The sequence below is a fragment of the Callorhinus ursinus genome, unplaced genomic scaffold, assembly GCF_003265705.2.
Source record: "Callorhinus ursinus isolate GAN/ISIS: 27379988/994484 unplaced genomic scaffold, GSC_fseal_2.0 scaffold13, whole genome shotgun sequence".
Classification (NCBI taxonomy): domain Eukaryota; kingdom Metazoa; phylum Chordata; class Mammalia; order Carnivora; family Otariidae; genus Callorhinus; species Callorhinus ursinus.
Genome location: NW_027397075.1, coordinates 13,456,366 through 13,481,902, shown reverse-complemented (window position 1 = coordinate 13,481,902; position 25,537 = coordinate 13,456,366). Strand labels below are relative to the sequence as shown.

The following is a 25,537-nucleotide window of genomic DNA, read 5'->3' as shown; positions in this document are numbered from 1 at the left end:
ACCTGAGTCCTGTTTCTGCCTTGCCCCAGCTCTGGTCCCAGAACCCAGTGGAACTGAAGAGGCCGCCCCCTCTCGGCTTGCAGGTGCGGGGCTTCAGAGCCAAAGCCAGCGATCCGGGCTGGGGGAGGCGGTGACGGCGCTGCCGGGCCAGGCCGGCGGTGGCGGCGGCGGCGGCGGTGGGCGCGGCGACGTGACTGTGTCCTGGAGCCCTGAGGAGCCCGAGGCCTGGGACGGCGAGGCCCGGCCGGGGGCGCCCATGGGCCGCGCGGTGGGGGCGCGGAGGGGGCGGCCGCCAGCGCGCCGGCGGCCGCTGCGGGACCTGGCGGCGGAGAAGCCGCACAGCTGCGGCCAGTGCGGCAAGCGCTTCCGCTGGGGCTCGGACCTGGCGCGCCACCAGCGCACACACACGGGCGAGAAGCCGCACAAGTGCCAGGCGTGCGAGAAGAGCTTCCGCAGCTCGTCGGACCTGCTGCGCCACCAGGGCGTGCACACGGGCCAGAAGCCCTTCTCCTGCTCCCAGTGCGGCAAGAGCTTCAGCCGCAGCGCCTACCTGGCCGACCATCAGCGCATCCACACGGGCGAGAAGCCCTTCGGCTGCAGCGAGTGCGGCAAGAGCTTCTCGCTGCGCTCCTACCTGCTGGACCACCGGCGCGTGCACACGGGCGAGCGGCCCTTCGGCTGCGGCGAGTGCGACAAGAGCTTCAAGCAGCGCGCCCACCTCATCGCCCACCAGAGCCTGCACGCCAAGATGGCCCAGCCTGTGGGCTGAGGGCTGGCGGGGGCCCTGCGGCCGACCCGGAGTGGGGGCTGGGGGGGACGGTGTCCCCAGGGCGAAGCAGCCACCGGCCCCTGGTGTTCTCTCCCCTCATATGCGGCCTCCATCCCGGCTGCCTGCCCCGCCTCACCCCGAGGCCTAGCTTACACCCCCAGGGAATGGAAAGCCCCCACCACCTCGCGGCCATTCCCCTTCTTGCTTCCCGGGTTTCTCTTGTCCTTTGGCATCCTGGTGCCCCAGCACATTCGTGGCCTGTGGCCTCAGCGTGGGAGAGAGGCCTGGGCATCAGGGAGGTGGCTGAGGAAGGGGTCCCCCGCCCCCCACCGGCCTTGCTTGCCTCATGGCTCTTTGTTCCCAGCCATGTCAGCTGAGTCCGTGGGCCGGGCCCTCTGCCCTGCCAAGCTGTGCCTTCTGGTGGGTGTGGAGGACAGGCCTTGACCTGCAGGATGCTCCTGGGTTCTGGGAGGACAGCCCATCCCTGGGAGGATCTGGGTCCTGGGTGTGGCCACGGGCTTTCCAGCCCCATCTCTCCCCATTTCCAGGCCGTGACCACTTTGCCCCGCCTGGAGACATGGAAACTGCCTGCCTCTGCTCGAAGCTGACTTGCCCCCAAGCGAGTCCCTGAGAGCGACCCCTGCCAATCTGGTGTGGGTGGTGGTGGCTCCAGGAACAGGAGGCCCACACTGAAGACCAAGGACAGGGCTGGTGGAGGCTGGCTGCTCCCCGCTGCTCCCCTTTCCAGAGGTGTGGGGTTTGTGATACTTAACACTAGCACTCTGTTAGCGCTTTGTCGCTGACTCCTTAAGCACTGCATTCCATGGTGCCGTCCGCATTGTCTGCAGATGGGCATTCGCAGGGACAGACCACAGGCTCTCCAAAGGAGCTCGGCTCTGCTGGTCTCAAAAGGGCAGCAGAGGATGTTGAATAAATAACAGAAACTTCCTCTAGGCTGTTCTGTTCTTCATGTGGTTGCTGCGTTGGGGGTACTGGAATTCATGCCTCTCTGCCTCCTGGTTTGGTGCTGCCCGGGGCACTGGTGCTGGGTGGTCACCAGGTGGAGCCACATTCTTGGCTTCCAGGTTGGCTGGGCTGAAGAGAACAGCTGTGAGTCTCAGGACTCTCATCGGCCTGTGTCAGCCAGTGTGAGCCGTGGACCAGGGGCAGCTCAGGATGGGACATCTGGAGGCACCCCTTACCACCCCGGCAGGACAACGCAGGAGCTGAGCAGGTCATTGCCAGGCTACTCCTTTTCTCCTCGATGGCGACCTGAAGAAACAGGCATGGGTGTGGGGTGACTGGTGGGGGGCACGGTGTGCTCTTGCTGCTCACGGAGATCCAGAGCTCTAAGCTGGTCCCTGTGCTCAGATCCCTTAGCGGGAGAGGACTCCTGGGTCAGAATGGGCCCTGCCCCATTCCCCACCCAGCCCTTGACATCTCACCCCTCCCCGGCCAAGGCCCCCGCCTGGAGCCTGCACAGAGCTGGTGGGTGCACGGTCAGAGGTCCTTACATCCCCACGGAGCCCTTCCCGGTTTGCCTGGTAGTAGCCTCAGTGGGCCACCTAAAGGGTGGTGGGGGCAGGCGGTGACAGAACGTTCTGTCCCTTAGTCTGTGTGCCAGTCTCTCTGGCCCCAGAGCCCTTCCTCAGCCAACCCTCCATTTAACACTTGCTTCATCCTGAGCTCACTATGATGGACCCCATTTCCTGGATGAAGCAACTGGGGCCCCATTGTGGACAGATGACTCCAGTTGGGGGTTTCTATCTGTGAGACAGCACCTGTCACCACTCCTCGTACCCTTGTGCTCAAGGCTGCAGTGTGCACATGTGGGTGCTATGGGTGCTGTGCAGGAGTAAGTAGGGGCTGGTGAGAGCCCTGCATGGATTTATTTTGGTGCTGGTGGCTGGCTCAGACAGGAGACACTCCTGTGTAATGAGATCAGATAGGAGGTGGGCCAAGAGCTAAGAATAGGTTTGGGCATAGGCTTCTGGCTCAGGTGGGGGCGTGCCAATGCCAGCCAGGAAGTAGCCCGCTGGAGCCAGAGAACAGGACAGGGACTGAAGCAGTGGGGGCCCAAGACCCAGGGTTCCAGGGAAGGAGCTGAGTCCAGCTCAGCTCATAAACAGAGCTGATAGGACAGAGCTCAGGGAAAGGGCAAGTATTGGGACCTGGGGCATCGGCATCGGGGCCAGGGGTAAGCTCGGTGCTCAGAGGAAGACCCCACCTGGCCCCCGTGGCCTTCCTGGTGGCTGGGACCATGCAGGTGGCCTTGCAGATGGCAGATGCTCTACAGAGTCTGGAAAGAAAGGTAGGGGGAGGCGCTGCCTGGCCCCGCCCATTCCTGGCTCTCAGCTGAGCCCCACCCCAGCCTGAATGGCCTTGCCTCCCCAGGGGAAGTATGGCTTGCAGGGTCCAAGGGTGGCCCTGACACTCAGGAGCCCTGAGGTGTCAGCCTCTACAGTCACTGTCCTAGAGGGCGTGTTCCGGACCCTGGGCTTTGAGAGCTGCCAGAGGAGGGAGGCCTCTGTCCAGGTGAGTCCTCACCTGCCTCCCACCTCCACCCTCATTCCAGCACCCACCCCTAGCCCCACCCTGGGGCCTCCCTGGACTCAGGCCCGGCTTTTGCTCTTGCCCTACGGCTTCCTTGGGGAGCTGGCTGGTTTCCAGGAGCAGCTGGATGCCCTTGGGGGCCCTGTGGGCTGTGCCCTAGTGGCCTTGGTGGCCCCCAGTGGGCAGCTGAGGCAGCCCCAGCAGCTGGTCCGGGAGCTGAGCCGCTGTAGGGCCCTGTGGGGCTGCCCCAAAGTTTTCCTGCTGCTCTCAGTGCTGGGTGAGTTGGCTGGGCAGGGACACCAGTTGTGGGCCGTCGCAGAGCAGGGGTGGGGGTGGGCAGGAGGGCCAAGACCTCCCCTCCAGGCCAACGTGCGGTTTCTCCACCTAGCTGCCCCTGAGCCCGGAGCCTTCCTCACTGGCCTGAGCCAGCTCTGTGGCTGATATCCTCACTGGTCTCTGCTGCAGCTGCTGACGGAGGTGGGGGCTCCAGGTGGGGGGGTCCCTGGGAGGGGGGCTGTGCCACTCACTTCCCCTGGCTCTGCTGTGCTCTCCTGAACCTGCTTGATAATTTGAGTCACTCACATGCCGCCCCATTCATTGTACAGATGATTCTTTATTGTCTGTGCATGAGGTATCAGCCTCGAGCTCTTGCCTCCCACGCCACCCGTGCCCCTCCTCACAACCCGCTCAAGATCCCCCAGACACTCCCAACTGCTTCTCAGCTCCATGCCTTTGCCCACGCCACTCCCTCTGGCTTGCCCTCCTGTTGTCCCAGACAGCCTCACACATTCCCTTCCAGTCTGTCAGTGATGCTCTTCCTTGAGCTCCCCGAGTCAGCACCTATACTTCTGCCCAGCCCCCTTCACACTCACACAGACCGTGACTGTCCCGTCAGACTGCAGGTCCCTGGAAGCCAGAGTGACGAACCGTCCAGTTCTGGTCTGGGCTCGAGGCCCAAAGGTCTCACTGGGCAGTTGGGTGGCCAGTGGTGACCCTGGAGGTGAAGGGTGGGCCCCTGCTCCACTCCACAGCTTTCCCCAGCCTGGTGCCCTCTGCAGGTGGTACCTACCCTGTGAACCTTCCCAGACAGTCCCCAACCTGCTCTAGGGGGCGCCCCAGCTCTGCACACACGGATCGCTGGGTGGGGAGTGATGTGGTTAATGGCATGGCCACTATCCACTTAAGGACATCCATGTCCAGGGAAGCCCATGACATTGAACCTGAACTAGGACACCTCCTTCGTGCCCTCCCCTTCTTTTGTCTGTCTTCTGTTTCCTTCATTCTGGCAGGGGACCCCAAAGAGACTGCAGTAGCCATGAGCTAGCCAGGCTGTTCCCTGAAGCCAGTGTCCTGTTCCCTCCCCAAACTGCGCCCCTATGGAGCCGCCCCCTAGGGGTTCTCTGGTTCCACCCCCCCCAGGTCTTCTACAGGACAGCCAAAGAGTCAGAGGCCACCTGCTGCCCAGTCCTCCGGAGCTCCTTGCGGGGTGCGCTGTGCCTGGGGGATGTGGAACTCTGGGAGCACCAGGTGAGGGGAACGGGGTGGGGTGACAGCAGTTGAGAGGGGGCAGAGGCTCAGGGAGACCTGAGATGGGGGAACGTGAGGAGCTGGGAGGTTCTCAGGCCACTCTGAATGCTCCTTAACTTGTCCGTAGCTGGAACCCAGCCCCAGCGCTGAGTATGACCTGTCCAGGACCAGAGCCGCTCTCCTCTTGTCTGTGATCGAAGGGCCGGCCTGGGGCCCAGCACGATGTGAAGGTGCTGGGGGGCCTGTGCCAGGCCCTGAGCTTCAAGACCACCCTAAGGACAGACCCTACAGCCCAGGTGAGGTGAAGGCCAGAGCTCTGGTGGTGCTCTGAGGGAAGGCCAACCCCCCCCCCCCCCCCCAGGACCCGAGCGACTCTCCAGGGCTTCTCACCCCATCTGGCTTCTGTCCTTTCTGCTGCATGCATGCGGAGCTCACCTCCCGGGCTCCTGCAGCCTCCTCCCCGCTGTTTCTCCACTCCTCTGCTCCAGGCCCCAGCTGGACCCTCCAGCTTTTCCTGGGAGGGTCTCAGCTCCCTTCCCAGACACATGTCAGCTCATTGCCCTCCCCTCACGCCTCTTCACTTTTCGGAGCGTTTTCCCTGCCCTGGCCAAAGGCCCAGCTGCAAGAGGCTGGACCACACGTCACCTCCAGTTAGGCCATGCCAGCTTTGCGGTAGGGGGGGTTAGAAAAAGGACTTCCTCTGTGGGCCTGAAGCTGGCAGGAGGTGGGAAGGAGGGTGGGCAGGGCCTGGACAAGCCTTCCTGGAGGACCACCAGGCACTGGGGAGGCCAAGACCCGGGCTCAGGCCTCAATCTCGTCCCCACCCCAGGCTTTCCAGGAGGAGATGGCCCAGTTTTGAGAGTGCCTAGACACCCACAGGGTCCCCGTGAGCTGTGCCCTTGTGGCCCTTATGACCCATGGGGGCCACAGGGGCAGCCGCTGGGGGTGGACGGGCAGGAGGTCCAGCCAGAAGTGCTGGTGCAGGAGCTGAGCCGCTGCAGGGCCCTGTGGGGCTGCCCCAAGATCTTCCTGCTTCAGGCTTGCTGTGGGGGTGAGTGGGCCCGCCCCCCAAAGGCCAGGTCAGGTCCTGGCCTCCCGCCTGCCTCCTCCTGCTCTAGCTTTGCACACGCAGCCCTCAGCCTCCCAGGACTTGCTGTCCCCCTTCTCCAGGTGGGCCTCAGCGTTGGCACTTCGCTTGCGCTGTCTCCTAGCCTCTCCTAGAAGTCAGGTCCCCTAACTTGAGCACTTCACCCTCAGCACATGCCGTTCCGTGCTCTGAGTGCTTCCAGCCTGGCAGGCCTGCCCTGGAGTTCTGGGGGCTGGGCTGTGGACCCCTGGGGGCACCCCTAGGTATCTGCTGAGCAAAAGGATCTGCATATCCCCCCACCCTTCCAGGGCAGAGGGACGCCAGTGTGGGGCCCAGAGCTCTCCCCTCGTTCTGGTGCTGGCTGTGGGCATCACCAACCACCCAGATGTTGATGTCCTCCAGATCTATGCTGATGCCCAAGGTGGGTGTGCTTTCCTTCTGGAGCCTGGGCTTGGGCAGGACTGGTGGGAGAGCTGTCCGCTGTGCCTTTCCGGGGCTCTGACCTGGGGTCCTGCTGGGGTCTTTGCCAAGAGGATGGGAAGGAAAACCTTCCTAAACTGCAAGGGCCTTTGAAAATCGAGGGCTTCTGCCCCTACGTGAGCCTCAAAATCACCCTGGAGGCAGGAAGGTGAGATAGCTTTTTAAGGTCACCCAGCCGGCAGGTGGCAGAGCTGAGATTTGAGTTTTGATTTGCCTCTTCTGCCCTGGGCTCATTCCACTGACTGCCCTGTGTGCTCTTGAGTCAGACTTGGGGGGACCCCTGGGGCTGGTAGAGTCCCAGGATGCTGGGTAAATGCAGTTGATCCTTCTTTCAGGCAGCTCCTCCGGGGGCCCCACTCTGGGGAACTCTGACCAAGCGGACATCCTGATGGTCTATGCACCTGCCGAGGGTAAGGCAACGGGTCATCAGGAGAGCCTGCTACACAGGGCCCTGCATCCTGGCTGGACACGCATGCCAAGTGCCTGGAGTGGCTTTAGGGGAGCCAGGGCTGGGCAGGTGGGGCACAGGGGCATCAGCTCAGTTGCAGTTAAGCCATCCTCCTTTCATATTTATGATTTATAATAATAGTAACGACAGTGAGCTCACAATGAGGGCTGACTGTGCCAAGCGCTGTAAATTCCGTGAGGGATATGCCTCAGGCCCCCGCTCAGGGCCCGGCCGGCACAGGGTAGGTTCGCAGTGAAATGTGCGTTCCATATTCGGTCGAATTATATATTCACCCCACAAATATCAAGCAACAAGTTGTTCCAGAAGCCAGAAGTTCCTGCTCTTTGCACCATTCCCTTGCTTGACCCCTGGGGTCTTGTCTGTTTGCACGCCCATTTCTACCAACAAAGAGCCCCTGGGGTTTGGAAGGCAGCAGGTGGGGGGGCGGGGGGCGGGGGCGCAAGTCTGACACTCTGACCCTGGTCCTCTGGCCTAGGCTGTGTAGCCTATCAGGATGATGAGAAGGGCTCAGACTTTATCCAGACTCTGGTGGAGGTCCTCTGAGCTGACCCCAGCGGGAGAGCTCCTGGAGCTGCTGACTGAGGTGTGTTGGGGTTAGGGGCAGAGATGTGGGGAGAGGGGCTGGATTCATCCTTCTCCCCAGCCCTGGTGTTCTGATCGCCTCCCAGACACAGGGCGCCTGGGGCTGGCCAATGAGAGCCACAGAAGTTACTAGCCCGGTATACTCACTGCCACGTGGAGGAGGCCACCGCCCACCGCGCAGGGCCCCTGGGGGTTGCAGTCGGGAACAGAGTGAACCAGCAGGGGCTGTGGGCCGCAGGCTTCAGAGTAAGAGTGGGTGGGGTGCCCCTGGTCCCTGCAGGAGGATGTGATTGGCTTGTTTGAATAATTTTCCAGGCTGGCAGGGAATTGAAGCCCCTCAGACTGAGGACAAGCTGAGGGTGGGGGAACCAGCTGGGTGGGGAGCCTTTCCTGCCGTGTGGGGGGGCACATCTGACAGGGGCAGGGGGCTCACGGTTAGGCCTCTGAGGCCCCGTGAGGGCCCACGATGGCAAGGCAGCACTTGAAATTTTAGGGCTTCCCACCCACGGGGCGCCAGGCTGGGAGTCCTGGGCGCAGGCTGAGTGTGGTCCTCGCGGGTCGACCGACGGGTGTGTGAACTGGAGGTGTTGGGTCCCGACTGCCAGGAGCGCCGCAAGGCCTGCCGGGAGACCCGCGGCTCGCTGAGGCGCCGGCTCTGCCTGCAGGCCTGACTGCGCCCGCTGCCGCCCGGGGGGTGCCGACCGCGGGTGCCACGGCCCAGCGCCGCCGCCGACCCCATCCCCTCTCCGGGTTCTTCTTCTGTAAATGGGCGCAGCAGCGCGGGCGCGGGGCTCGGGGGGTGTGCAATAAAGATCTGTGGACGATCGCTGTGCCCGTGAACAGTGCCTGCCCTCAGAGAGGTGACAGAGTGAGGGAGTGCTGGCCAAGTGCGTGGCACTCCGCAAGGGTGCATTTGTGCTCCCGGAAGCCGGAGGCTGGGCCTTCCCGCCGGCGGAGGGACCGAGGAACCCTGCACGGCCTTAGGCTGGGCTGGATGTCCGAGAGGGGGCAGCCGGGGCCCACATCGCTGTCTCGGCTCGCGCACTCCGCCGGCGCCCGGCGCTGGGGCCGTGGGAGCGCAGGAGATGCGGTCTCGGCCTTCACGCCGGTCAGAGTCCAGTCTGGGACCACAAGACTGGACAGAGCCCTGCAGGCTCATCGGTGCTGTGATGCGGTAGGCACGCGGGCCGCGGGAAAAGTGGGCAGCCCCTCCCCAACGCGCTCCGGGGCCACGTGGGGTTAGAGCTCCCAAGCCGCCAGTCAGGGTAGGAGCCCGCGCGGCCTCACCGGGGCTCGAACTCGGGGTACAGTTCGTTAGGGCGGTCGTCGCCGAGCCGCCGGGGCTCATTGCCGTGCGTGGCCCGGGCTCGCAGCCCTACTCACACAGGGCCCGAGGGGCGGAGCGCCTCGCCGGTAGGAGCATGCGCGTTTCGGCGCGCCACGCAGGCGCCTGGACCAGCTTTATGAGAGAAGCTGTGGAACTGCCATCGGTGGGGCCGCGTGGCCTAATGGATAAGGCGTCTGATTCCGGATCAGAAGATTGAGGGTTCGAGTCCCTTCGTGGTCGCTGCAGCGTTTGTTTTCCTCCCTCGGCTTTAAATTTTCCCTCCGTCGGGACTGCGCCCTTCACGGAACCTTAGGAGGCTTGGGCGGCGCCGCCCCGCCTCGCCCTGCGGCACCCGGGAACCCGCCCAGCCCCTGCCGGCGCGGAGCTCGGAAGCTAGGGCCTGGTCCGCACCCCCAGCGACCCCGAGGGCGCTGCGGGGCCCAACGCAGGCCAGAACCTGAAACCACCCGCAGCGAGTCGAGGAGCCTCAGATGAGGCCAATGTAGTTCAGTCGACCAGAGCTGTGACAGACGAGGGGAGAGGTTGGATTGTTGCAGGGGGGCGGGGGAAGTTGTCCCAAGGGGGTCGGAGCACAGGTGCATTTCAAAATATAATGGATTATTGTGATAAAAAAAATCGGAAATAGTGGTGACGGATGATATTGTGCATGTAACTGATGCCACTGAATCGTACACCTAAAAACGGCTTAATTGGCCAATTTAACGTTATATATAAATATTTTTTTTACCATAATAAAAAGTGTTTAAAAAATCGAATAGATTATTTTGACTTCTTGCAATGATAGCATACCTGAATGACTTGTGTGAATGTATATTTAAAAGTTTAAATATAAAGAATATGTCCAGGATTGGGTCATTTTACCTGGGAAAAAAATGTCTTTACCTGCGGAACCGAGTTCTCTCCAAGGGATTGTGGCTAAGCCAGGTGACCTAGGTGATGTAACCCCCTCCCACTCCGTGACTGCCAGGGCAGTGGCAGCCGGAGCCCTCATTGGAGAAGGTGGGCGCAGGTGTCCTGGGATCCTATGGGGTGTTACTTTATCGTTTTTGTGATGCTTCAGCGGTTTGAAATTCATTAAGTTGAACATTTTGGAGATGGGAAGAACACCCATCCTCTGGTGGGAAAGCTATGGATGGGTTCTCTGACAAGTGAGAGTCTCATATTCCACCGACACAGCTAGCCTGAGGTATTGCGGAGGGCGCTTAGGACAAAGACCTCAGGCCACCGGGCTGTTAAAAACCGCAGAGCCCTGGACCCAGGTAACACCTCCTGTCTACGGGGCAGTGCAGGGAGGAGGACAAAGACAGGGATGGCACTTTTCCCAATTGCCGGGCTGGTACCCCTCTTCTCTCCTCTCCCACATTTTGCATAGCCAACTCCTCTCGCTAGCAGTTATCACTGGACCCAGATTCTCCTACAAGAAGGAAAGGGCTCGCGCAGGATTTGATCCCCAGGCTTCTCGCACCCTAAGCGAGGATCACACCCAAGTCCTATGAACTGAGCGACACCTGTGGTCCCAGTTCTTTTGGGCTCCATCAGCGTGTGCGCCGTCTCTCCGGGGTCCGAGGATGCTCCAGCCGCTGGCCAGGTTGGGTGTTGACAGGCCGGGGGGAGGCCGGGATGGAGCTGGGAATCCATGTGTAACCGGCAGGAACCACAGGGAGGTGATGGAGAGACTGGTCTAGGACCATTGCAAAATAGCTATTGTCGGCCCCGGTGGCCTAATGGATAAGGCATTGGCCTCCTAAGCCAGGGATTGTGGGTTCGAGTCCCACCCGGGGTACACAGGGTTAAGTTTTAGACCTCTTCCAAGGAAAAAATGAAATGCTTCCCTAGGGGAGGAAGCCAAGTTAAGGGTTCCTGGAGGTTATCCAGGGGAAGTCCTAAGCTAGCTAGTAAATTGGTTGCGACTGTATTTTCTAAGAAGGGGTGCACGTTTCCAGCTTTCAGAAAGGAATACTGGCGTTATTCACTTTTTAAAAATAACCATCCATTCTACTTGATGATATAAAGGAATAATTGTTCATTTTTCCAGGTGTATTAATTTAATTGTGTTTCTATATATTTTTTATAAACAGACTCAAGGCAAGTATTTAGAGATTAAATTATATGACAACTGTTTTGCTTTAAAACAATGGGCTGAGTGCTGACAATGGTTATTAATGCAGTATTGTATACTTGCAAGTTGCTTTGAGAGGAGATCTGAAATGTTCTCACCACACACACAGAAAAGGTAACTATGGGAAGGGATGGATGTGTTAACTTGACGGTAGTAAATATTTCACAAATTTATATGTGTATCAAATCATCACATTGTGCACCTTCAATATATACCATTTTTATTTGTCAATTATCTCTCAATAAAGCTGGGAAAACATAATGGGTTGATTGGAGGTATGGACAAAACAAGGTTATCGGTCAGTTGGCTTAAGCTGGGGGACATGAGGATACATTATACTATTTCTCTGCTTTAGTGCGTGTTTCAAGTAGTCCATAATAAAGTTTTCTCTTTTGTTAATCCATGCAATCCCTGTCTTCATCCTGGAGGTAAAAATCTCCCAAACTGCAGGACATGGTGTAGAGTAAAATCAGAAACCTCCTATGCCACATGCCCATAGAAGGGAAGACCACTGGAGCTTTGTCATATACACATATAAAAATATAGTTCTTTTTTGCCTTTAAAAACCGTGAACGAGACTCTTCTGTTCCTCTGGCTCTGGTCTTACTTCTCCCACTTTCCCAAATATCCGGGACCCCGTTATTCCCCCTGGAATGAAGAATGTCATCTCAATGCAGTGTCTCCCACCATCGTGGAAGGAGACTGGGGGACCACAGAGCTACCCAGGGATGCTGGTGCTTCCCTCGCCAATGTTTCTCAATGCCTTATTGAAAGGAATGTCCTCTGGGCGCTGTCAGTGTGTGGTGGGTGTCCACAGCCCCATCTCACTAAGTCTTTGGCTTCCTTTTTCTACTTGATGCCAGGGACATTCTCACATCTCAGTCTCATTAAACATAGGCTACCACTGAGTTCAACGCTTAGCCAACCAACCAAGAAACCTGGCAGAACCACATTCAGCAGCACAAAATAACATGTTAAGTACAGGCTTTCTGGGAAGTGCTCCCAGATCAATAAATTCACCAGATGCACAATCATATCTCATCCTCCTTACTCCAGCACCCTTAGGTTCATTCCCACATGTATCTCCTCGGTCTCTACTGGTATAAAGGAGCACCCCCTGCAATTCTTTGGGTGAATAAGCTATTTCTGCTGGGTCAGCCTTTGTACTCACTGCCTACAGCATGCTGATCTGGCTGAAGTCATGGGGCCGGTACTAACAAGGGTGGTTGGTGTGGGCTTTGTGGAGCACTTGCATCCCCTTGGAAGACAAGTGCTCCAGGTGAGATTATTATAGGACATTCAAACATGGGAAGGCTCCTTTCCACAGATTCCAGACTGATTCTGCCGGCAAGGAAGCTCAGGAATTCGGGATTCTCAACTTTGTCTGAGCCCACCCAGAGGGCTCCCTGTCTTTGACCCCACTCCTTCATAATCATTGCCATTTCTTTCACATGAAAGATCCCCTGAGGCTGTGAACTCAACTTCCATGTCATTCCATAACATGTGTAATTCAGGGATGGGTTTGATCTTTAGCAATATCAGCCTTGCAACTATAGGATTATTTTATGGCAGCCATGAAGTGTCCCTGGGCTTCTTTTTTTTTTAATTTAATTTAATTTTATTATGTTATGTTAGTCACCATACAGTACATCATTAGTATTTGATGTAGTGTTCCATGATTCATTGTTTATGTATAACACCCAGTGCTCCATGCAATACGTGCCCTCCTTAATACCCATCACTGGGCTCACCCAACCCCCCACCCCTGTCCCTGGGCTTCTGAACAAGACTTGCCTTTCCATTTCTTTGCGTTGTCTTCAGTTTCTTCCATCAGAGTTTCACAGTTTGCCGGGCACAGGTCTTTCACCTCCTTGGTTAGGCTGTTGTTGAGCATCTTTAACGCTCTGAGACAAAAGAATGACATGCTTGTGTTGACTACCAATTCAAAGCACAATGGCAGCCGCAAAAGCAGCCCACATGTCCTTCAGCTGAAGGGCTAATGAAGCTGAAGGCCAGGCTTGGGGCCTCCGTGTCAAAGTAGCAGATGCTGAGAAAAAGTTGAATTCTCACCCTGGGCAAATCTCTTAGGCCAAAGTCAGGGTGCTGAGAGGGAAGAAGTGCGACCCAGAAACTTGGAATGGGGCTAGCTGGGGCAATGTACGGAGGCTCAAACTCTCTGGGCCTGCAGATGTGGCCCAGGTCTTCACCCCCCTTGCCTGAAGGCTGGGAAGAACCTCAGATGAGGCAGAAACTTAGGAGATAATGTTTCATCTCTTCAGGATTCTACTCCTCGTTCAGGCCACCAGGCCGAATACTGGGGTTCCACCTCAACTGAGAAATTATGGGCACGGCTCAGGAGGAGGGGACCTCTAAACCGAGCACCGTACTACCTGGGTAACGTGTCAGCAGTAAGGTGTCCTGGATCAGGGTGGGGAGAATAAAAAGCTGGAAAAGGGAAAGATGATCTGTATGGGACTCTTCCTTGACACAAGTCTTAACACCCTGGCAAGGGTCCCTCCGCCTGGTTATGATACTCAGCTGGTACGGCTTCCTGAAATGAAGTAGAGTTTTGAGAAATGCCACAGCAAACTGTGAAGAAAGGAATCCGAAGGGACAGAGACACAGGCACACTAGAGTGGTCCTACATCATCAGGGCAAAAACCCGCTGCTGACTGCGTATCTTGGCAGTGCCTGGAGGAAATGCCATTTACCAAGGAAATAACACATGCACAGTGGAGGGGAGGAACCAGCATCTTTGAGAAGCTTGGGAGTGACTGTTGGCTCGTCCGGCAGGTACTGTGATATACCCAGAGTAGAAGGTAAGCTTGTGTACCTTGCGTCCCCTGTTATTAAGAAAGAAGCCTAGCACAAAGTAGGACCCCATGATGGTTAATTTATGTCAATTTGGCCAGGCTCTGGTGCCCAAATGTTTGGTAAAACACGAGTCTAAATGTTGCTGTAAAGGTATTTTTTTTTTTTTGATGCAACTAACATTTAAATCAGTAGACTTGAGTGAAGCACATTACCTTCCACAATGTGGGTGTGCCTCATCCAATCCGTTGAAGGTCTCAGGAGCAAAGACGCTCCCCAGGAGGAAGGAAGGCTACCTCTGAGGCCTTCTGACTCAAGACTGCAATGTCTACTTTTGCTGGAATTTCCAGTGGCCATCCTGTGAGCCAATTCTTTAAAATCAATCCAAACATCTCTCTGTCTCTTCTATCTTTTCTATGTTCTGTTTCCCTGGAGAACTCTTATAAATATAGTCTCTCTCTCTTTTAAAGATTTATCTATTTATTTGAGAGAGAGAAAGCACAATCGAGAGTGAGCAGTGGGGAGCGGCAGAGGGAGAGGGAGTCCCAAGCGGATTCCACACTCAGCACAGAGCCCAAGGTGGGGTTTCCATCTCAAAACCCTGAGATCATGACCTGAGCTGAAACCAGTCAGTCGCTTAACTGAGTGAGCCACCCAGGGCCCCCAGTACAGTCTTTTTTGGATGGGTGGGTGCCCTGGCCCAGCCACCAAGAGGTACCGGCAGCTGCCTCCTCACTCCGTAGCCCCCCACCCCCATGGAAGCGTGAATTTTCTGACATGGAGCCAGGACCTATAGAGGCTGCCTGCTAGAGCAGCAGGGATACCTGGAGGAATGGACCCCTGGAAACCCAGATTACCCAGACAAACTGACATCCTGACTCACGGATGCCAAGCCTCAGGATCCGGGTCGCTAACCCTTTGGGCTTTCTTACCCTTCCACAGAAATGAACCCCACAGTTCCCTCTCTGCTTGCTTCTCAACGAGTGGACACACTAACTTGTACTCAGAGTATCCCACGATTTCTAATTTTCTTTCTACTTTAGAAAGGGGAGAGGAGCTGGGACATGGCGAGACTGCCTCTTCTCTGCCCACCAGGGAGGGAAGCTTGGGTGGGGGCACAGTATTGGAGAAGGTGAGAGTGGGGGAGGGGGAGCACCCCTTGATACAGATGGGGCCCCGCGTAGGTCCCCAATCAGGGCCAGAGTTGATGAGGTTCCACCTTTAGCTGAAAATCCACTCCAAGTCTGCTGTAGCTCTCCTCCAGCCTGTAGAGTTGAGACTTAACAGCGTAAGTTAGTGGGTTTGAGTCCTATGTTGGGTGATATTCTTGGATTGGCCTGGTTAGCCCCTGCCCAGATCTTGCCAACTTTAAGGAAGTTCCTAGAAGGGGAACTCTTCAGAGAGGCTTCTGACCACTGTGTGTATTGTACCTGGAACTTTTGCATAAATTTCAAATTTTTAAAATTACAAAATACTTATAATGGAACATAAACAATGGAAGCAAGTTGCCTTGGTGAGATTTGAGGTTGGCTCTCCGGGTCCTGGCCTCCCTGGACCAGGGACAGATTCCCCTTTGTAAAGGTTCTAGTTTATACAGACCCAGTCACCTGTTTAGTCCTAGGATCATCGGGACAAAAGCCACGCCCAACGTGGGGCTCGAACCCACGACCCTGAGATTAAGAGTCTCATGCTCTACCGACTGAGCTAGCCGGGCACGTGTGGGGCAGTGCCGCTGCGCAGGCTAACTGGGGTACTCTGGAACTTTGCTGTCCTGAAACCGGTTAAGGACAGGTCCCAGATCCTGTGCGCTGCCTGCCCGGCACTGCAACACTGAATTCGCGGTCCTTTCTGCAAGGAGCGAGGGGGCCACCAGGCCACTGTCTGCTGTCCTGTCCTGTCCGTGGGTCTGTGTGGCCCAGCGGCTCGGGGGAGCCAGAAAGTCTGGGACGAGGGCGTGCGGCTGAGCGTCACTGGAGCTGGCTGGTAAGGAACGCGGTGTGATCCTTGATCAGGATGTGAGAGGTGCCAGCTTCCGACCACGGAGGATCCCTCACTTTCAAGCTGTCCCCCCTTTTTAGTGGACAGCAAGAAGCGAATCAGTAAGACTCCAGGGCCTGGCCCCGGGGACAAGCCGGGAAAACCTTCCTCCCCAGGTGGGTGCTGGACCCCTTGTGAGCGCAAGGGGAAGAAGCGAGAGCGTAAAAGTTTGGAGCGTTCGTGCAGCTGCCCGTTTAGGAAGAAGTGAGCCCCGACCCCAGTTCGGACCCCTGCATCGGCGTTCCACAGCTGCGACGGGCTTCTGGGGCGGAGCCCAGGTCAAGGGGGGGCTCGACTGAGGACAGGAGCCCTGGGGTCCTTCCCCGAGATGGAGGCTCGGCCGAGCTGGCCGGTTGGGAGGCAGCAGAGCCTCATTCTCAGGGCCCTGGACTTGTGTCCCACGTTGGGGAAATTTCTGGGCTGGGGTCCACCATGAGAGACCTCCCTGTTCACCCGGGCCACACAGACTCCCTCCGCAGTTGTCACCTGCCGCCTCCTCTGGTTGCTCGGGTGACCCTCGGCAGGGGCGGGGCCATCGTGCTCTTGCGGGCGGGGGCCGGGGGCCTGAGGGTCTGGGGCCGAATGGGCCGGCGCTCTCCCTCCCCCCAGGTCCTCGCTGCACTGCACCCCCGTCCCCTTCTGGAACTGAAACCGAAACCTCCCTCCGTGCACCTTCCCGAGGGATCAGGAAGCCAGGACTCATGGGACGGGAGTGCCGAGCCCAGGGCACAGGCCTCCAAGGACAAGCGTTAAGAAGACACCCTCAGGGTGGCTCGTTGGTCTAGGGGTATGATTCTCGCTTTGGGTGCGAGAGGTCCCGGGTTCAAATCCCGGACGAGCCCTCCTTTTGGACCGGTGCGTGAAAGCGCGGGAGGTCCTGGGCGAAAGGAAACTTGGGTCCCCCACGGGCCAAGTCAGTCTTCCTCTCCGAGAGCAGGAGACCTGGTGTCTGTGCGAGCCTCAGGTAACTCCAGCCGAGGGGTGACCACCCAACTTCCTCTGGATACTTTTTTTTTTTTTTGCTTTGGGGTGTAAAAGGTCGTTTGCCAACATCTTTTTCCTTGAGAGGCTACCAGAAGGACCTTCCACAGACGAAGGAAGTAAACCAGAGTGGAAATTGGGCATGGGAAAGGACTCGGCCTTAGTGTTGGGGCCAAGAAGGGTGCAGGGTCCCCCAAGGCACCCCAGCCCCGCTGGAAGAACAGCAGTGTTTCCAGAGGTTTTATTACTACTGAAGTGTGGTGAGCCCAGCAGATGCAGCCATTGAAAAAATGGCTTGTGACTCACAGCTTTCAAGCAGAGGGGCATGCCTGGCCCGGGTTGGGGAGTGGTGTGGATAACTTCAGCTGCTTCTGGAACATAGAAAGCTCTGTCCCTAGTTGTCTGTTTCCTGGCCTTGGGATGACCCTGGCAGGTGGATAGTAACCCCCAGTGTGAGAGCCTGCTGAAAGAGGTGATTGGGGCCTGTGGACTCTGGAATGGTTGGTTTGCATTTGAAATGCCCTGTTGAGGAGGATTTGCTATCTCTCAGAATTGGCCAACCGTGGGAAGGAAAATCTCTCCAGGGTCAGCGAGGCTCTGATGTCAAGGTATCAGAGTATAGAAAATAAAAGACGTGGTTAATATGGACAGGGCCGGAGGCCTTGGTGGAAATTTCAGGGGCCCACAGTCTGGGAAGAGCTTCCTGATCTCAATTCCAGAGTCAAATCCGGCCTGGGGATTATGGCACAGAGCCCTTACCAGGTGAGCCGCAGTAGAGGCAGAGTTCGCTGCATGTGCAGACCGGTGGGGTCTCCTTTCTGACCCTGGTTTCTTCACTTAAGCCCAGGGTGGCACCCCTCTTATGCCTCCTGATTCTGGAGTCCCTGAAGGGAGCAGGTCTGCACAGACCCTGGGGCCCAGTGGGACGCCAGGGGAGGCCTCTCCAGACCTGAGGCTTGGTGGAGGTAACGGGGTAATCAAGCTCCCTGGCCAGCACTTTCTTCTCCTGTGGCTAGAACGCTTTAAGACTCCCATCCCCTAAGGGGAAACTACTACCCCCTCACCAGCAGGATGGTTCCTCTCCAAAATCCTCTTCTGAATCGACAGCATCCCTCCCTCGGGGTCTGCTCCCCATCTTTACATCCAGCCCTGGATTTAGCCTTTTTTTTTTTTTTTTTAAGATTTTATTTATTTATTTTAGAGAGAGAGCACGGGGAGGAGCAGAGGGAGAGAGAGACAAGGAGACTGGCTTCCCCCTGAGTGCAGAGCCTGATGCGAAGGCTCGGTTCTAAGACTCCGAGATCACTACCCGAGCGGAAACCAAGAGTTGCATGCTCAACTTACTGAGCCACCCAGGCACCCCTTTCCCCGGATTTAGCTTTAGCTGGGGTTCAGCAGAGGAAGGTCTCTGTGGAGGAGAGCACATTCTCCCTTCTGCTTCAAATCCCCAAGGAGCCCACAGTTGGCTTTTTCCAGTCGTTTCAAGGCATGAATGGAGTCCCCAACAGAGCTGAAGTGGGGTCTGGACCGGTGTGGATGGACCGGAGACAGGCCCAGTGTGCAGCAGACCCAGATCCCAGCTGGACCTGAGTGGCTGGATCAGGTCTGGGCCCCAAGGCCAGGTGTCCAGGTGTGCTCAGGAGACAAAGAGGCACTTTGAGCCCAGTTATGGGCAGTGGCAAGACAGGACATCTCCCCTGAGGGCTACCCAAATTTCTTAATGTCCTACCTCATCCTTTCTTTACATTTGAACACCCACCATCCCTAAGTTCCCTTCTGACTGTGCCTGCACTGGGATGAGCATCTTAGAGCCCAGGAGGCAGATCCCTGGCAGAAGTGGGGGTGATGCTCAGGTCAGAGCGGCGGGTCCCCCCAGTGTGTGGCTTGGGAAGGGTGGGGTCCTATGGGAGAGGGTATGGTCTTGCCCTGGGCAGTGTTGGGGTGGGGGGGGAGGGTGTCCAAACCCTGCTCTCAGCTTCATTCCAGAGCCCAGCCCTTAGCCTGGTGACAGACAGAGGACCTGGGGGAGCTTTCCCAAGCATTGGTTTGTTTTCTACCAGAGGGGAAGAGCAATGGAGCAGTTACCCCCAAAACCTGGACTGGGGACTTGCTGACTTGGAGTCTTAGTGTGTGGCAATGCTGACCACCCCCAACCCCCATTCTGCTCTTGTCCATAGAGACCTGAATCAAATCCTTCCCAACACCCACAGGAAAGAGGGACAGTCCCCAACCAGCAAGGCCAGAGCCAGAAAGGTGTGGCTCGTTGGTCTAGGGGTATAATTCTCAATTAGGTTACAAGAGGTCTCAGGCTCAAATCCTAGATGAGCCCTACTTTTGAGAGTGTTTAGCAATTGTGGTGTTGCATTCACCACGACATGTGGTCATGCCCACCCAGGTTGTCACCCTCACCTACTCATAAGTCTGGTGCCCCCTGTACTGGGGGGCGTCCCCACATTGAGTGATGATATGCCCTGGAATCCCAGGTACACCCTGACCCCCAAAGGGACAACTTAGTAAAAGTTCAGCTCTTCAGGACTGTGCATGTGGCATCCGGCCGCGGTGTCCTTTAGCTGCGCAAGTAATACCACTGGCTCCTTCCCTTGACTGAACCCGAGAGAAAACTGGGATGGGTGGCTTTTCTCTCATAGCGAGGTCCCAATCTCCGACAGACCCCTTTCTAAGGTTACTTTCCTCAAAGAGGAACGTGAGGAATAAAGCGGCTGGAGAACCCAGTGTAAGGAGGGGACGTCATTCATCACCTGTGATGGCTTCGGCAAGGTGACAGGTTGCCCCTCCCCAGCCGCACTGTTGGTGCGTTTAAGAGATTGTACCTAAGTTAAACATACCAGGAATTGCGCAGAGGTCCCAGAGGTTTGTACAAAGTCTCGGTTCAAAAGGACGCCCAACGTGGGGCTCGAACCCACGACCCTGAGATTAAGAGTCTCATGCTCTACCGACTGAGCTAGTCGGGCAGGTGCCATGAAACCGCAGTGGTTGAGTTTCAGAATGTGATCCGCTACGCACGGGACAAAATGGCCGGGCGGAGCCAGTCCTGGGGACGGCGGGGACGTGGCCACCTCTGGAGTCCCTTCCGGGCACCCTGCGTGTGGGAACTGCTCAGAATCGGCGGCGTCCCCGCCCGGCCGGGGAGCAGGCCCGAGCGGGTGGAGGCTGAGGCGCGACCCTGACCCACACACAGACAGGTGGGCTCCGCGGCCGCCGGGGGGCGCTGCAGCGCGGACGGGCCTCAAAGCCCACTGGCGCCCGCGGACCCCTCTACCCAGGGACGTGCGGCATGGAGATGGAGAAATGCGACGGGACCCATCCTCCCTTATGTAATCGAGCAAACCTGTGTACTTAAAATAATCGTGAGACCCACCAGATTCCACTTGTTCGCATGAAAACTCCCACTTCCTTTGAATGATCTAAAAATCAATGTATTTTTATTTAAAATTCTAAAAATATATATTTCTCCCCACGCCTTCTTGGTCGGCCCTCGGGCGATGCTGAGCTGCTGGAACCTGCCACCTGGCAGTGGATGGAGGAAGGCTCTGGAGACCCCGGGGTGCCTGCCGTGACACCCGCCTCCTTCTCTCGGCCTCCGGATCCAGTCTCTCGGGATTTAGGGTCGAGAGCGAAGGCGACCCTGGAGGGAGAGGGTCGGTCCTTGTGGGTCTGCAGGCCTGAGCCCCAGGTGGGGTTTGGGTGGGGGCAGCCCCCACTGCGCCCCCGTCCTGGCCTGCTCTCCAGAGCAAGGAGGAACTTCAGATAAACGGGCTGGGAGTGGGACCTAGCAGTCCTCTGCTCCTCCCCTTCCCCAGGCTCTGGAGCTGGTGTGCCTCAGGGAATCTACTGAGGATCCCCTGAGATTTCAGACCCCACCCACTGCCGTGTGGACGCCTGGCCTACATCCCGAATGCAGCCAACCAAGTGCAGAGAGGAGAAAGGAGGCAGCAGGGAACCTGCGCACAGACTAGGGAAGAGAGAATATAGACGGTAACATCCTTAATGGTGTTGGCTGTGTGCACGGCACTAGGGGTGCTTTAAAACAAAAGGACTTTATTTGTAGAGATATTTGCCGCCACCCCCCCCCCCCCCCCCGCCGCAAAAGTGAAAAGCATTTATGGGTGAAGCAATAATATATGTGCTTTAAAATAAAAAAGTGGAGGAAGGTGGGTTGTGCATGCTCAGGGGCAGAGAGTTTGTGAGAGCTCTGTATTTCTGCTCAGTTTTGCTGTGAACCTAAAATTGTTCTAAAAAACAAAGTCTGTTTTTAAAAACTACACAGACATGGGCACCTGGCTGGCTCAGTTGGTAGAGCATGTGGCTTCTGATCTCAGGGTTGCAAGTTCAAGCCCTGTGTTGGGCACAGAGCCTATTTAAGATAATTTTAAGAAATACACAGATAAAGTCCCACGGCTATTTCTTCCAATACATTTAGCCCCGTCTTGCTTCTCTTTTTGGGTCTCCAGCTAGTCCAACATAAGATACTTTGTTAAAGTTCCACAAATCCTTGAGGCTCTGTCCTTCCCTCCTTCCTTCCTCTTTCTCTTCCTTCCTGTCCTCTGAAGTCTATTTTCCGTGTTCTTTAGATTGGGTCGTTTCTGTCGTTCTATCCGAATTCACTGATTCTTTCTTCCGTCTTGTCCATGTGTTTGCCATTAGGCTTTTAATTTCATTTGCTGCATTCTTCAGCTCTAAGTTTTCCATGTGGTTTTTCTTTACATTTTCCGTTTCTTTGACACTTTCAACTTTTAAATTTGTTTCAAGCAGGTTCTTTAAAGCTTCTTCAAACATTTTTAGGATGGCTTCTTTCCCACCTCTCCCCTCCCTTTCAGACAGTTCCAAAATCTGTGTCCGTGTCTTTCAAGCACCCTTTCTCCTTCAAGTTGAGATTCTCCTGGTTCTTAGTATGACCAGTGATTTTCAGTTGCATCTTGGACATTTTCCTTATTATGCTTTGAAACTCTAGATCTTATTTACGTCTTCTATAATTCTACAGTGGGCCCCTGTGGTGGGAGAAGAGGACTCCACCTTTTTGTTGGGGGGGCAGTTCACACAAGGTGGGGCCTCCTGATTGCCAGGCAGGAATGAGAGTTCAGGCTCCCCATGAGGCTTCTGCTGTCACCTCCTGGCTGGGGGGAGGTGGGGCAGCCCACCAGACAAAGAGAACTTTGGGGCAACATTAGAGGCTGCAGTGAAGCCCAGCATCCGAGGCTGCTGCTGGGCACTGGGCCACAGGCCGAAGTGGTCCTGCAGTTTTTGTTCAGGTCCCAGAAAGGGAAAGGGGAGGTGAGGAGAACCTGGGGCTGAAGTCAAAGTGTCCATTTCGTGAGCTGCATGGTCAGCGCAGGCTCTACCCGGCCGCCTTATTCTCCCCTTCTGCAGTGGGACGGCGGGGAAGGGTGTGTGGGGGGGGTTGGGGGGGCGGGGGGGGTCCCAGGAGGCTCTCTGAACCCGCACTGGTCATTAACACAAGGGGCAATGCGGGCGTCAGTCAGAGTCTGGCTCACCCGGAACATATTTGGGGGGCTTCCCGGCCTGGTCTGGGTCCTCCTGCCCCTCGGGCGGGAGAAGGTCCCGGGCTTCTCAGCCCAGCCGTTCTGGCTCAGCGCTCCCCCTGGTGGCCAGGCAGGGAAAACCACCTGGGAGTGCAGGAGCTGCAGGGGGTGCGCGAAGGGCGAGGGAGTCCGGGGCGGAAGCTGCGGCGTCCTACGTGCCTGTGGTCTGGCTGCTCCTGGAGATCACTCTCTGCAGGCCTCGGCTCCCTAAACTCAATGTGGAGCTCAAATTCAGGCCTCAGAGATTAAGGAACTCTGGCCTTTCCAGTTGCGGTAGCGCGCTGAGTGGGCGGTGGTACATCAGGCCGATTTTGTTCCTGCAGGTGGCCCTGGGAGGCTCCGGGAGCGTTTGTGGAAAGAAAAAAAGCTAGGGCTCGTCCGGGATTTGAACCCGGGACCTCTCGCACCCTAAGCGAGAATCATACCCCTAGACCAACGAGCCACCCCTGGTTGTTGTTTATTTCTACTTGTTTCTAGTTATATTCACACCCTAGTTAATCGCCTTCCATACCCACGCAGTGGTTAAGTGACTCCCGCTCCCCGGCCCCCGCGCCCGTACCACCCCCCCGGAGGCAGGGTGCACCTTGGCCTCTTTTTGTAGTACTTGCCTTTGATACTTAAGAGTAGCAGGGAGGTAGAAAGAGCTTGTGTCGTTGCCGGGCTAGCTCAGTCGGTAGAGCATGAGACCCTTAATCTCAGGGTCGTGGGTTCGAGCCCCACGTCGGGCGTGCGGTTTTGACTGCTAAAGAGTCCTTAAAAGGACTCAACGCATGGAAACTATTTCCTATCATTTACAGAAGTTTTAACAACCTAGGCCAGTGGCAGATGCTTCCAGAGAGACTTCTGCAACTCGATGTGGCCTTCTGAAGCCTTGTACCTTCTCCGTGCTTGAATGAAGCAATGTAAATACTTGGGGCCTCCAGCCAGCATTTGAATACCTGGCCCGAGAAGACACATAGCTCTATCTTTTCTTAGATTAGTAATTTGAGAATGCCTGCGCCGCCACATTTGACTGAGGAACAGGATTCAAACCCAGAGCTCCAAGTCTGTGTGTGTTGGGGGGTGTGAGGAGGGGGCACGACTCTCTAGGTCCTGAGTGGGGCTCCTAGGAGGAAGCTCCCAAGCAGGACCACCCCAGTGCCTTAGGAGGGACTGCTCAGAATTTCCCTCCCGTATCCCGACCTGGAGGTCAGTGGCCTCTCATTTAGAGGGCTTCTGAACTTTGCTCCACTCTCCCCAGTGAAAGGAAAGTGGAGGGGGGGAGTTTTGTTTTCCATTTTGGGGGAGAGGTCTGAGAAGGAGGGTATAGGGTTCCCATCAGCTGACTTTCTTGTATTCTCTTGCAACAGTTTATGCTGTTAAAAAGGCCTGGCTCAGTGTTTGATAGGACCGGGTTTTCTTTCTTTTTTGGTGGGAACTGAGGCTACTCTGGGGGAGACACCACAGCAGCTGATTCACCCCTCCCCTGGACACTGGAGCTCCAGGTCTTGGGCCTGTGGCTGGGACTCCTACCAGAAGTCTCCACATCTCTCCCTTCAGGGCACTCTTAGTCTCGAGAATCTTTCCTGGTGTTTTTAGGGTTAAAGAAAGCTCAGTTTACTGGGTACTTAGGTCCATACACCTTAGTCGCTTTTTGGGAAAAAAAGTCTTACCAACCCAGTACCTCTGATAGTTTCCCATGGCCACCATAACAAGTTACCACAATCTGAGCAACTTAGAACAGAAGAAATGTGTTTTCTCGCACTTCTGGAGACCAAAGTCTAAGGTTAAGGTATCATCTGGCCACCCTTTCCACTCTCGTTAAAGACTCTAGGAAAGAACCCTTCCTTGCCTCTTCGAGCTTCTGGTGGCTCGGGCCGTCTTTGGCTTAAGGGCCCATCACTCCAGTCTCTGCCTTCATTATCATATAGCTTTCTTCTCTCCATGAGCCTCTGTGTTTCATATAATCATATCATCTTTTTATAAAGACAGCAATCATTGGGCCAGCGCACACCCTATTCGAGGATGATCTCACCTTCATTAATTCTGTGTGCAAAGACCTTACCTTCTGAGGTTCTGAGTGGCCATAATGTTAGGAGAATACCATTCAACCCTGTACATTACATTTTTGAAAAAAATGGTAATTTTATATTCTTTTAAATTTTTTAAAAATTTTGCTTAAGTAGTCTCTACCCCCAATGTGAGGCTCAAACTCATAACCCCAGGATCAAGAGTCAGATGATCTACTGATTGAACCAGCCAGGCACCCCTACATTCTTTTTAAATAATAATTCTTTTTTACTGGGATATGTGCACTTGGTGGGCCCTGTACTGCTTCTCCAGCCTTGGAATCAGATGGCTAGTCTCTGAGTTCCTATTCCACGTCAATTTTCTTGCGCTGCTTACACAGATACTCCAGAAAACCCAGCTTTGCAAAGATACAGCATTGTCAAAAGTTGAAACTCAACTGCCTTGAGCTAGTAGTTCACAGAATACAGTGTCTGATGGATGAGTATTGCTGTTTCCCTCAAAACTTTAAGATATCCCTGGGAATTTTAAAATACTATAAAGGTACCTCCGGACACAGTTTGGGAACCACAGAACCAAGCCAAAAGCATCACCTTGAGGACAGAGGTTGTGTGCTTTAGGAACAGAAGTAGCCGGCATCCGAGCAAGCTCATGCTGGTGGTTCCTTGGGCGGAGGTTTAGGGTGATTGTTTTGGAAGTGGCTGCACCCTGAGCCCAGTCCCACTTGAGGGTCCTGCCAATGTCTGAGTGACACCTTGACCCAGGCCAACCGCTTAGCCATCCCCAATACTGAGGGCTCAAAACCCCAGGTATTCCTCCCTCTTGGTCTGAAAACACACCACAGCTAGGCCCCACGCTGCCTACTTCAGCAAAGGAGGCCTCTTCAGATTGAATTCAGGACCTCTCACATCTAAAACAAGAAAAACATCCTTAGGCCAAAAAAAAGTGCCTTTAGTTGGTGATCCTTGGTGGCTCTAACTTCTCTCCCTCACTTGTCTGACATACTAACTCAATATCCCTTCGTGGGTGAGACAGGGCTTGGCCAAGGACGAGTGTGCCCTCATATCTGCAGTCCGGGATGCCGACTCTGGATCTTGTTCTAAGACCAATCCTCTGGAGATGCTCCCAGTGCTGGGCACCCTGTGCCCAGCAGCTTCCTTCCATCCCAGAGGGCTGGGATCCGCTGTCAAGGGAAACATCATCTGT

The 25,537-nt window shown here is 55.9% G+C and overlaps 1 protein-coding gene, 7 non-coding genes and 1 pseudogene across 9 annotated transcripts in view; 6 read left to right on the top strand and 3 right to left on the bottom strand.

Annotated features, from left to right (window-relative positions):
• Positions 1 to 1,717, top strand: part of LOC112828375 (zinc finger protein 213-like) — a 44,345-nt gene extending 42,628 nt beyond the window's left edge. Inside the window, exon 10 of one of the 2 annotated variants that reach the window (XM_073899624.1) lies at positions 335 to 1,717. In XM_073899624.1, the coding sequence (XP_073755725.1) occupies positions 335 to 769 (435 nt within the window). In that variant the 3' untranslated portion in view covers positions 770 to 1,717. Of the gene's footprint in view, positions 1 to 83 lie in introns of both variants that reach the window. The other variant, XM_025877367.2, reaches the window with a different exon arrangement.
• Positions 1,718 to 4,487: 2,770 nt separating this feature from the next.
• LOC141374039 (putative caspase-16) lies at positions 4,488 to 8,278 on the top strand (annotated as a pseudogene).
• A 683-nt stretch (positions 8,279 to 8,961) lies between these two features.
• On the top strand, positions 8,962 to 9,034 carry TRNAR-CCG (transfer RNA arginine (anticodon CCG)). Its single transcript has one exon. It is a non-coding gene; the product is annotated as a tRNA-Arg (tRNA).
• Positions 9,035 to 10,525: 1,491 nt separating this feature from the next.
• TRNAR-CCU (transfer RNA arginine (anticodon CCU)) lies at positions 10,526 to 10,598 on the top strand. The gene has a single exon. It is a non-coding gene; the product is annotated as a tRNA-Arg (tRNA).
• Positions 10,599 to 15,386: 4,788 nt separating this feature from the next.
• On the bottom strand, positions 15,387 to 15,459 carry TRNAK-CUU (transfer RNA lysine (anticodon CUU)). The gene has a single exon. It is a non-coding gene; the product is annotated as a tRNA-Lys (tRNA).
• A 1,093-nt stretch (positions 15,460 to 16,552) lies between these two features.
• TRNAP-UGG (transfer RNA proline (anticodon UGG)) lies at positions 16,553 to 16,624 on the top strand. The gene has a single exon. It is a non-coding gene; the product is annotated as a tRNA-Pro (tRNA).
• Positions 16,625 to 19,662: 3,038 nt separating this feature from the next.
• Positions 19,663 to 19,735, bottom strand: TRNAK-CUU (transfer RNA lysine (anticodon CUU)). The gene has a single exon. It is a non-coding gene; the product is annotated as a tRNA-Lys (tRNA).
• A 2,959-nt stretch (positions 19,736 to 22,694) lies between these two features.
• TRNAP-AGG (transfer RNA proline (anticodon AGG)) lies at positions 22,695 to 22,766 on the bottom strand. The gene has a single exon. It is a non-coding gene; the product is annotated as a tRNA-Pro (tRNA).
• Positions 22,767 to 22,979: 213 nt separating this feature from the next.
• On the top strand, positions 22,980 to 23,052 carry TRNAK-CUU (transfer RNA lysine (anticodon CUU)). The gene has a single exon. It is a non-coding gene; the product is annotated as a tRNA-Lys (tRNA).
• The last annotated feature ends 2,485 nt before the right edge of the window (positions 23,053 to 25,537 follow it).